The 12,453-nt window shown below is 36.6% G+C and overlaps 2 protein-coding genes across 2 annotated transcripts in view; both read left to right on the top strand.

Annotated features, from left to right (window-relative positions):
• Window positions 1-12,453, top strand: part of LOC140930604 (sperm microtubule inner protein 11-like) — a 287,809-nt gene that overhangs the window by 19,727 nt on the left and 255,629 nt on the right. The gene's annotated exons all lie outside the window — the stretch shown is intronic.
• The window catches only part of LOC140930599 (cytoplasmic dynein 2 intermediate chain 1-like), a 45,124-nt gene continuing 35,492 nt past the window's right edge, over window positions 2,822-12,453 (top strand). The window contains exons 1-5 of the mRNA XM_073380320.1: window positions 2,822-2,962; window positions 5,702-5,752; window positions 8,246-8,341; window positions 10,588-11,457; window positions 11,855-11,932. Of these exons, the coding sequence (XP_073236421.1) occupies window positions 2,948-2,962; window positions 5,702-5,752; window positions 8,246-8,341; window positions 10,588-11,457; window positions 11,855-11,932 (1,110 nt within the window). The 5' untranslated portion in view covers window positions 2,822-2,947. The remainder of the gene's footprint in view (window positions 2,963-5,701; window positions 5,753-8,245; window positions 8,342-10,587; window positions 11,458-11,854; window positions 11,933-12,453) is intronic.

Genomic DNA, 12,453 nt, shown 5'->3' with positions numbered 1-12,453 from the left:
ACTTAGTAAAAAGTGCATTTTGGTGGTTAATATTTATGAAGTCAGGCTTATGAATCCACCTTTAGGTTAAGTTTCTGCAGTGACCATAAAAGGGTCAATCAATGTTATATCTCTAAAATTTAACAAACTAAACACCCCGATCAATTTCTTTCTCATTGCTAAACAAGTAGCTCAAAAAGTTATTCGGAAACTGAACTAACCTAGTGTTCATTTGAAATATGAATTATGTTTTACTTTTTTAAACTCGAGAAAAATTAGGAATAAAAGATTTTCAGTTTTAGCTACACGAAATTTTCCGTTAGCCACAGTCTCTGCGCCATACATATATTTTAAACATTTGGTTTTACTTACGAGGCAGTTAACATTCAGGAATCTTTTACCTTCGCTATAAACCAGTGAAATTGCCAGTGCAGTGTTTTATTCTCACAAAAACCAAATGTGTTTGGAAATTTTTGAAGTACTCACCGTTACACTGTTCCTTAAGAACTGCGATTTTTTCTTCCAGTTCTTTTTCTCGGTTATACTGGAAAAAAAGGAATTGTTTAATGAGACAAAGGAAGACATGTAAAAGTTAAGAATGGCAAAGAGAGTAGAAAGACTGAGAAGCATAGCAATACTTTTTTCAACGTGATTTGGCTCGCCTAGAAGAAACACTAAATTTTCTAATGTATAGTTTAAATTCCTTTACAAACGATTATTTTTCTTTGCATGGTTTAATACTGCTCGCGCCGGTCACACGCCTTCGTTAATGACGCAAGATTTAGAACAGATTCCATGCCAGTTGCGTCATAATTAAAAAACTGTTCGCACTTGCTTCTTTTTTTATAGTTAAACTAACATAAATTCACTTCCAGCAAGATTAAAATAGTTCTTATGACCATGAAAAGAAAGTCCTGCATTACTGTTACTGAAAGAACAAAATTTTCCTCGCTTGAGTGTAACCATGGTTTAATTTGTTGATACACAGAAAAAATAAATTTCTTTTTTTTTTGTAAGTTGTGGGCATCTTCGGGGGAATTCCTTTTTCTTGCAAGCAGTGGTGTCATCTCCGGTGTCAAATAATTACTACCGCTAGACTAGCGTTAACACTGATCACTGATTGCTAAATAAGAAAGAAAGAAAGAAAAACCAGAGGGGAGGGAATACGCACCTTTTTAGCCATGGCTCGGGCATGGCATACCTCAAGTGGCTCGTAGTTGTTTGTTGGAAGATCAGTGACAACCATTCCTTTACAAAGTGCCGCATTCCGGGTACGATGCGTCGCTGCATTCTCATCCTCTCTTGTAATTGAGTTGTAAACGTAGTTTAGCATGCCGCTTGTAGCGCTCGATATCCACGAAGTGTCCATAATGTTTGTGTTACGACAAGCGTTTAACACCGAATGAAAAAAATTCACTGTGTGCTGTTGTTATGACAACACCACGGTAACAGATTATGTCGTCATTTCGAACGTTTACAGGAGGAGCTAGCCTGGGATGTAAACCTTTTTGCGTTCTCCGTTACAACTCTTAAAAATTATGTAGACATAATCAACAAGAGAAAAAATTAAGGGTTTCTGCATTGCTACTCTTTATCGTTGGAACGAAAAACTTGGGGCCGCGCAAGTAATTTAAGGCATTCAGCCACTCATCCTCGCTAAGTTAATTTCAATTAAATCGTAGATACTTTGGTTTTTGGCCATCTTAGCTTAAGAAACAAAAAGCAAACTGCGGTGATAAACAAAAGGAAATATAAAAGCATTTCTGGAAAGAAAAATGACTTTAACTTGACGTTTCGTTTGTTCCAATATACATCTTCGGAAGTAAGAAACTGTTGAATAACAACAGAAATTTAAATATAGAATAAGTAACTAACTTATTCTATTATTTTATCAGCTGCATTATCAGGCTTATCCTTTCATCCCTAATTTATGTATTATTTCATAAGATTCGCCTATAATAGAGATAATTATTTTGAATCCTATTTTTTATTGGACATATTCTTTTAATTGTGAGTTTCCCCGTAAAATAGCTTTTTAGCTAGGTGTTAATTCACATAAACAAACTGTTATGTCATGTTATGTTAATAAGCTCACACCTTTGCTTCAGCTATCACAATTTCGGCAACCACTTTTCTGTTTTTTTCTTGGGGACATTATGTGTCGCAGTTATAGTGGCCGTTATAGTAGATACAAGGATTGTAAAGTTCAATACAAATGCAACAAGTTGATAGTAAAAAGCTTGGAAGTCGCATTTGTATTTTCTCGGCCAAAAAGTGTCTCTCAGGAGTCTCAGCTTCAGCAAAGTTTCAGATCAAAAGTAAACGATATGAAATATTACGCGCAATTTGAAAAACCTAAGCGCGTGATTGTGCTCGAAGAATGAGATCTACGTGATCTGGTATACAAATACGGACCTTTCAGAACATATAGTATTCTTTTCACAATCAAACCTGAAGAACAGAGCTACACTTAAGGCCTGCTGACACACATCTTTTGTGCGAATTTTCCATGATTTTAGGCAGGCTAGTTAACTATGAGTATTAAAAAACACAGAAAATCGCATCTTTGAATTGTCAGCTCGCACCGCATTGTTGTGGATGTCTCCTAAAAATAATGTCTTACAACTGATAAAAGACCTATCCCACTGATGAAGTGTTAAGACAGTTAAAGGAAATTGGAAGGAAAACTTAGAGATATGCAGGAAAAAAAACACGTTCTTGATATCCGTCGCTGTATTTTCTGTAATATTTACCGAAAATGTCGCCGAAAATTGACGTTTCGCGGGAGGAGTCAGAGAGGGTCATGGGTACTAGATTCACTTTCCCGGATGGGATTTCTAAAACAGTAATGGCGGACAGTGTACTTAGCAACAATACAGCTTGCATAAGCCGAGTTTAGCCGCTAGTTCTGTCAATTTATTTGGTTCTTTCTGCATTTTCTTAGAATACAGACAGAGATGATCAAAGAATGCCATCTGGGAAGGTAAGATACGTTCTTTGTGCTCGCAGTTTCTGGCTGGTTCGTTGCTATGTTGCTGTGTCATGAAAATGGATCGAGAAATTTAAACTTATAAAAAGCTTAATTTGCCATTAGAATGATGGTGCAGTTCCTTAATTTCTGATTTTGTATTAGTCTCTATACATTCGAAGTTTCTTTAAAAAAATTTTTGTCTTACTACCTGGAATATTTACGTGTATCATTGGTTGTAAAAAGGAGTGCAGGTGTAAAAATCGTACATGATAAATTGTTATTTTTGAGTTAATGATCAGCTAGGTCAAGCGAAAAAAGTTATTTTAAACCTGCGTTATGTATAAAACCTATGTCATGTTCTATAAGATCTTTATTTCTCCAGGGGGGTACTCTGGATTTGAAGTGACAGGGATGATCGATTGGGGGCAAAAATCAAAACCCAAAAAAATCTCTGGACCAAAATTTAACCCCCCAAAAATCCCATACCGAATTTCCGAGCCGTAAAAATTTCCAGAAAGCAGAGACAGGCACAGAGCAAGTTTGGTTTTACTTTATTCATGGCAATGGGTGGCTGGGCATACGTGGGAACTATCACAATCTTTGGATTGTTATGAATACCCCCAAAAACCCTACTTAAAAGTATAAACCAAGCTACCCCAAAAAATACTTGCCAAAATTTTCCTACCCAAAAAAGTCCCCAAATTGAAAATTTGTAAACCCCAAAAATCTGGAGTACCCCCGCCTGGGGGGAGGGAATTTCCACTTTTGCAGCCAGCATTCAATGTCACAAAGGCCTTTTGAGGCCAGTTGTCTCAACTAATTTTTTTTTTCTGTTGTATATGCTTAAGTTTTGTTTCCAGATGTATTGCATTGTGGTCCAGTTGATTAAAAACTTTGTAAAACAACAGTTAAGATTTGTGATGCAAAACATTTTAAAGTGAAATGCTTACACTTGTAATTTTTAAAAAACTTACACTTGTAATATCTGACAAAAGCAATGAACAGCATCTTGGAAAGAGTGAGTCAACCAGACCTCAAAACATCAATTGTACAACATTGTCTCTGTCATTGTTTTTCATCCTCAGCAGACTTAAATAAACTGTAAATATAATTATTATATTTACAGTTTAAAACTTGTGTAATTGTAAGCCACAAACGTCTCTGTATTCAGCAGTAATTTTCAAAGTAAGAAAATCAAAAGTATCTTTAAGAAAGTAAACTAAGGTTTACTTATTTTGTATTGTTCATGATAAGCTTCGTTTTTGCTATGTATTTACAGCAACTTTAACATTAATCATCTCTGAAATCACCTCTTAAAAGCTTCTCACTAATCCAGTAATTGTTGTTTTTATTGCTAAAGGTTGTAGATTAGTACACTGAAAAAGGCAACATTAATTTGAGCAGAAATAGGAGGATAATGTCAGAGCAAGTCATACGAAATGATTTAATGTTCTTTGTAAGAAAGCAATTCCTTTGTAACCAAGTAGTTGTTTAAAGGTATTTTCTGGTCATCAGGAACTCTCTGATAACATTTTGCAAAATTTAAAAGTTACTGACTTCACTGATATGTTACTGAGATTTTTGGAAGCTTCCAGTAGGAGATCAATCCCATCTATTAGTATGCTGTTTGGCCGAGTTCACATGCTGAACTTTTCATGAGCTGTCAACCTAGTCAAAGTGAAAGTTGTTTGAAACTTGCTCCAAAGGCAAAATTCCTGGCCCAGCTAGATTGGAAGAATGGGTGAGCTGTTCCTAACTGAAATACTGGTAGGCATTCCTAGTCGATTCAGCATCTGAACGTGGCCTTAAACTCATGCAAAGCATAAAATACAATTGGTTAGTCATTTGCCTGGCAAGTTCTCCGGAGTAGGGTGATATTTATTTTCTCAGATGTGATGGAAAGATGCAGTGAACAACCACAATCATAACTGCAAGCAGCTTTGGGGGAGGAATAGAGATTTCATGTCAGTTAGAGTTAAGCTGTCTAATAAGAAAGATAAAACTCTGTGACTTTTTAACATTAACCGATGAACAAGTTTTCAGATTACAACATAAAGAAACCAACAAATTGTAATTTTAAAAATTTTGTAAGTAAAATATTGTAATTTGTTTACCCATGGAGCACGTAGGAGTTCTTTGTGTCTGTGCGTTCCAGATCGAATTGGAATTTGGAAGTGTTGGTTTTTAAGGAGAGGGGAAAACCAAAGAACCTGGAGAAAAACTTCTCGGAGCAAGCAGAGAACCAACAACAAACTCAACTCACGTATGGGGTTGACGCTAGGTTTCGAACCCGGGCCACACTGGTGGGAGGCGAATGCTCTCCCCACTGCTCCACCCTTGCTCCCAAAAAATATTACTTATAAAAGCAATGATAAACAGCAAAATGGTTTTGCGTAAAAAAGTTATTTGTTATTTGTTATTTGTTATTTGTTTATGATGACTGCTATTAGTCATTTTTCTTACCTCACACTCAAATATTAATTTTACGTGTACAGAAAACCAGAGGAGATTGTCTTGTAGTTAAGCTGCATCCTAGATTTGAGCCTAGAATTTAGAAAAGGTGCAGCTACAGTCAACTCTTTCATAGTGCCAATTCTCACAAGCGACCACTTTGTTGTACAACAAGGGTGGTGGCTTATGAGACAGTTGACTGTATAATAATACAAATTTTGCCAAAGTTGCATTGATACATTAAATTTTGTACTAAGAATTGTATGATTTCTTTTTTTGTATTTGCCTTATTTTTCTTAGGATCGTAAGGAGGACACATGGAAGGAATCTGACCTCAAAGAGGTGTTAAAGGTAAGGATACAAAGTACATGTAGTTAAAAAAGATAAATTCACACAATATGATTAAACTAGATAATTTAAACGAGACTGAGCAAAATCTAATTGGATCATTTTACGTTTCTGAGAAACTGCCCGCCTACCCCTCCCCTAAGCCAACATTTTGCCCTAAGTAAGAACTAAGTGTTAATGTTGATTTAGGGGAGGGGTAGGTGGGCAGTTTCACAGAAACATAAAAAAAGAAACAATTATTATGGTGCAACTTACAGGTACGCCCCTCTAAACTCTCATTGAAATATGGTTATGTTGTAGAAAGGGAGGAAACAATAGTGAGCAGATTATGGAGGGCAACTAAGTGTGGTAAATTCCTGCCTGCTGCATGGGTATAATTTTGATGTTGTGCTAAACTCGAAACAAATTATAGGAAATGTCAAAGCAAAAACTTAACCAGATCTACATGTACATAGGTGTATGTTACAGGTCAAATTTGATTTCAGGTTAAATTTTTTTAACCTACATGTAGGTTGATTCTCAATTTACTTTGTCTCTTAACCCTAATTATTCATGAATATGGGCTAGGAAACAAAGGAAATTGGGAATCAACCTTGGGGGGGGGGTACTTTAGGAATTTCGGGGTGCGGATGTGCCACTGGGACCCTGGAACCCTTAACCTATACCAGAGCTAGTTCAGCTGAATTTTGCTACCCTATACTAGAGTAAACTCCCCAAATCCCCCATATCCTAGAGTAGCTTTTTCCCTAGTGTAGATAAAATCTTCAACCAACTGATCAGTTTCCTGAAAAATGATATCCTATTCTAGACCCAAACTCTCTGATTTATATACCCTGTCCCAGAGTAAACTGCTTGAAACCCATACCCTTCACAGCAGCACATACCTATATAGCCTACAGTATATATGGCAGTACCCCCCTCCCCCCCTGAATCAACCTGAAATCAAATTCGACCTGTAACACATACACTATTCACTCACCTGTGCCTACGTTAGACAATGCAAAAAGTTTTCAATGGATATGAAATTCTGACATTTTTTTTTATAGAAAACTGGTCAATTGCAGCACTGAAAAGTTTAAAAGAATATCAATTCAAAAATGTAATGTTGGTTTAAATTATCACTGTTTTCGTGAAAGTAGCTGTGGAAATTGTTAAAAGAGCTGAGCATTCTGTTGTTTTCTGATTCACATGTTTTCAAGTTTTTCAAAATTGTGGAAGTGTACTTGCGTTTAGCCAGTTGTAGGGTCATTTTTTTTGCAAAATGAGTGACTGATAAAAACATTTTGGAAACATCCAAAAAGAAGCAAATTTGTCTGCATTAAGTCCAATCTTCAGTTCATGCATAATTTACACAAATGTACCCTTTTTGTAAAAAATGAATTTCAAGATACACTGTATCTTGAAATTCCTCGTTTAAATTTTTGTGAAACTTTGCACAACAGAAGACAAGCACCTAAAGTATATGTAGTGTAAAGCATTTCCAAAGAATATGCCAAAAGGCTGAAATTCGATTTAGAGCTTAAACTATTCTGATGTATATTTGCCCAAAAATGTATATCATTTTAAAGTTTAGTCTATGCATAATATAATTTATTGTAGGTCATGTGTTATAATGGTTTTATAATGAAGATTAAAAGTATAAGAGATCCAAAGATGGAAGGTGTCGCTAAAAAGTTACTTAGCCACCGAGCCACCTTCAGGTGGCTTCATCATTAATACAGGCATATTGAGCTATAACAAACTTTTTGTCAGTTTTTTGTTTTTATTTTGATGGCTCTGAAACTTTGCAAAGAACAACAAATATCATTCAGCAATAATATGAAATATTCCGATTTTATTGCTGGTGAATATGTTTTGCAAAATTAGCACTTAAAATGACCCTGCTCTTTAAAAAAATGGTGTCTAGTAAATAATTTTGATCATATTTTGGACTGAAATTTCTAGTTTTGGCTTTTAGTAACGTAATAAATGTGCCACAGAAATTTCAGGCAAATCGTTGGAGCAGAAGTCTGTCGCTAAAAATCGTAAGTATTTTTTTTTTGTGGAATTTCAAAAATGAATTGCTCTGAGGTAGAACGAGCTACCAGTTTGAATTTTCAAAAAAGTAATTGCAGGGTTTGCTTATTCATAAAAACAAAAGTTGATTGCCAATCAGGCTGTAGACGGTACTTTTCAGTTTTAGAACTGAAGCATTATAAATTGCTCCAGTCCCTTGCTCTTGCTCTCCTTGGTCCTTTTGTGGTGTTTAGCAGTAATCCTAAATCATGAGAACGTTTGATAGCCTATGGAGTTGGATAAGCAGATTTTTTGAGTTGTGATGTTAAATATGATTATACCATTATTTGTTTTTGATTTTTCGAGTAAATCACAAATTGCAACTGAAGAGGCATGACTTTTGCTGACTTTGCTTGATTGCTGATGACCCTCAATGTTTTAGCCTATTCCAGTTATTTTAGATGCATGTCATGCATGTCCATTATTATCTCCCAATTGCAGCCAGACGATAAGAAACGATCAAAAGATGAGCAGGGTAAGAGATCATCAAAAGAGCGTTCAAGTCAAAGGTCTGATGCAGAGAAGAGAGAACAGAAGGTACTGTGTTGTTTATGGGTAATAGTTGGATATCTTTGTTTCCTGAAGGCTTGCATATCTTTCCCCTCCATTTTTTTGCATCAACCCTTTAAGTTACATGTAAGTTACATGTAAGTTACAGTAATTACCTTGAAGAGGACATACACTGTACTCTCAGGGTTTTTTTCAAACTTGGCACAATATTTTTTATTGATAACCATTACACATGTAGGACTTTGAAAAACTACAGTTATAAAAAGGTGGAGTCACTTTCCTTGTTTTCGCGCTGGGAGCCTGTAATTCTAAGTAACTGTTCTTTTTTCTAGTTGTACACAAAATAACCGCTAAAAATTAATATAATTTTGCAAAAACTATGAGTCTTACTAAAACCTAGAGTCGGTTTGTTTGTCTGGGCTGGCAGATACCAGCGAAGCTTTGCAGACTGTATTACATGTATATCTAATGCGGTTGCATCCGTCCTTTTGGCTGCCGAAGATGTCGTAATAAAGTATTTATCTATCTCTATCTATCTATAATTTTTCAGTAAAGTGACTTCAAATTACACGATCTTGCAAAAAATGTGCTAAAATGGAAAGTTTTCCGATCACCTTTCATGTCGCATTGTGCAAAACAAGAGAATTACCTTACCTCAAATATAGTGGTTAGTGGTTACTTACTCATGGCTTGGTTATTTACATGTACATGTATTAATGTACTCACGTCACCTCAACGATCCTCTGACGTGCCTCGTGGCACATAAGGCCTCCAAAGAATCCTTCTATTTTTCTGGCTTAGCGGCAGTGGTCTTCACTTCCTCGCATGATTGCCATCCTGCTTTTGCTCTTTCCTTTTCAACCGTTTTGCTCCGCGTGGTCTTTGGCACTCATGATGTGTATGTTTCTACCGGTCATTTTTCTCGCTACCTGCGCAATGTTACCACTTCTGTACAGTGTATGTACATTCCAGTTTCTGATCTTCCTGATATTTTTGGGCTGTATCGGTTGCCTATTCAGCTCGGTGGTGTCCTGTTGCCTTTGGCCCCCACGCATCATAGAATCGCCCCTACCGTGAGGACCGGCCACAGTGTTTCCTTGATAAAGTGAATTTTTTCTGCTTGTGGTTTCTGTAATGACAGGGTTTTACAGGAGAGGGCTATTAGCCCTCACCCCAACCCCCAACTTGAAGGACTATTAATGTACTTTATAAAATAACTAAGATAGTACCGCGCGTTATGTTTGGTTAAAAACCTATGGTTTATTGTGCCAGTAAACTCACAGAAAACTGAAACACTTTCCGTTTTACTTAAAGCTATTTTATAAAAGCAATAGATCACATTTTCTATGAATTTACCGGCGTGATAACCTACTTGGGATGTTGGGAGAACACTCGTAAATCACTCGCCTTCGGCTCGTGATTTACAAGCTTTTCTCGTGTTCTCCCAACATCCCGCGTAGGTTATTACGCCGGTAAAGCTATAGAAAGTGTGGTCTTTTGGTTAAGTGAAACAGTGTAAAAAAATCCATCGTTTCATTTAGTGATCACCTTATCATAGAGAAGGTTTCCAGCGTCCCAGCGAATACCAAAACAACTCCCAACCAAAATCACTCTTTTCCAAAAACTAAGAGTCCAGGACAGATGAACACGTGATCAGGTCTATCTTAGTCAGGGCACTTACCATTGTCAGAACTTCATGGTTGGCCAGACCAGTCAAGTTGTTAGAGGAATTCTACAATAACAGTGAAACCTCGATATAACGAAGGGCCAAAGGACTGCCAAAATTTGTTCGCTCTAACGAGTTTTCGTTATATCGAGATTCTTTTTCATATATTTTACTATTAAAAATTTAATTAAAATCGTTCGTTATATCGAGGACGTCGTTATACAGAGGTTCGTTACATCGAAGTTCCGCTGTAATCTGGACTATCCAGCCTGATCAGTTAATTCCTTAATAGTATGCACGGCGGGGATGGGGTTTTACAGTTAAAAATTTTCTGAAATATTTTATTTTCAAAATGACTGATCTGTCAGGCCAAGAAAGCGGCCTCAGTAAAACCTTGTAGCTTCAGGTTATAAAGTGTACCTCCCTTTGAAAAGAAAGTACCAAAATAATGGAGAAAACTGGCTAATTAATGTTAGTAATCTACCTTTATTGAACCACAGTTACATATTAATATCGAAACAATGTAATAATGCAACAAATGCAATCCAAAACTGGCGAAATTCAGTTATAATTTTGTGAATTAATAATTATTTGGAATATTTTACAGGAAAGAGATGATGATCGCAAAAGAAGGGGTCATGATGACGTAGCCAATGGAGAGACAGATCATAGGCGAAGAGACAGGGAAAGAGATCGGGAGAAAGACAGGGAACGGGAAAGAAGGAAAAGAGATGATGAAAGAGATAAGGAAAAGCCAAGAGAAAGAGATCGAGATCATGACAAGGAGAAAAGACGGGAAAAGGAAGGCAGAGAAAGAAGCAAAGATTCAGAAAGATCAAAAGATAGAGAAAGACGGAAGGATAGGGACGATGATGACAAAGAACGTGACAGGGATAGGAGAGTGCGTGACCCGGAAAAAACCAAAGATGGCAGTGGACATGAAAGACGGGAAAGACGCAGTGAAAGGGATAGGAGTAAAGAGAGGGATGGTGATCGAGACAGGAGGAAAGAAAAGAGTAGCGGAGACAGAGACAGGGAACGAAGAAAAGAGAAAGAACAGGAAAAGAAAGGAGAAGCAGACGGGCATGAAAGACGTAAAGATAGAGATACCAGCCGGGAGAGAAGAAAGGATAGAGAACGAGAAGGCAAAGTTAGAGACACTAGTCCAGACAGAAGAAGAGAGAAAGAACGAGTAAGCGACAAGGATAGGGACACCAGTCGGGACAGAAGAAAAGACAGAGAACGAGAAGACAGGGATAGAGGTAAAGAGAGAACAAAGGATCATGATAGAGATAAAGACAGAGAGCGGAGAAAAGACAGAGATCGAGAGAAAGACAGGGAACGGGAAAAAGACAGGGAGAGACGTAAAGAGAGGGACAGAGATAGGCTGGAAAAAGGCGATAAAGTACCTGACAAAGATGAGAGGCGGAAAAGTGAAAGACATTCCAAGGACTCAGAGAGGAGGTCAAAAGCAGAGGTACATTTAATTAGTACAGTGTACATATTTTTACTGGTTTTTGTGTACATCGTACAAGCTAAGGCTTAAAATGCCACTACAGTGTGTGTATCTGTGATTTTGGAAATATTCTCTCCACTGGCTAAGTCACTGTCTAGTGGAAAAGTGTTATGGAAACCAATTGCGTTATTCTCTGGTTAGTGTTTCATCCAGTGAACTGCAGTATTATCCATGTTTTGAACACCTGTGGCCAGCTCTACATTTTCATTCACCATATGCCAATTGTTGTATCCAATCACTGACTAGCATTTTAGAAAAATCATGGACCATTTCATATTGTAAAAAAGTATCTGATACAGTTACCATTAAATATAACGTTAAGTACGCTATATATTTTTTCTACCTAAAATTGCTTTAGAGATCTGAGGAAAGAGATAAAGAAGAAAGAATAAAAAGAAGAGAAAAAGAATTGATGGATTCTCTCAAACAAGAGGAGGTATTAATATTAGTGTTTATTTTTTCAGACTCCTGTTTATATATTAGGTACCTGGTAGTACGTGCATGTTTAATTACCTTAAAGAATCTGAGAGCATTGGAGATTGTTGACCTTTCTTGTTGAGCTTTCCTTTCGTTTAAAAATTTTACTGTACCGTCAAATGCTGAATTTGTATGAATAGTGATGTCAAAGGACATTTATGTACTGTTATAACCTTAATACAAAATACATCAGTAGTCTAGACAACAATAGTAATTGAGGAAATTAGTGCAGATTGTGTAGCAGAGAAAGGAAAAATGGAATTAACTTGAATATTTACCCCCAATCATACATTGCTGGGATGGTTAAATAATGACTTAACTTTGAAATGTCCGAAACAGAGAATGAAAGAAACATCTTAGACGCCGTAAAATTATGATATAAAAGCATTTACATTCACGCACAGAGCCAAAAACTATATCTATTATAATAAGAGCGATTTTTGAGAAAAGGAAAGTTGTGTATCATTCTTGTTATTTCTC

This window comes from Porites lutea, chromosome 3, assembly GCF_958299795.1.
Source record: "Porites lutea chromosome 3, jaPorLute2.1, whole genome shotgun sequence".
NCBI classification, from domain to species: domain Eukaryota; kingdom Metazoa; phylum Cnidaria; class Anthozoa; order Scleractinia; family Poritidae; genus Porites; species Porites lutea.
Note: the sequence above shows the minus strand (reverse complement) of the source record. Positions and strands in the feature narration are given on the sequence as shown.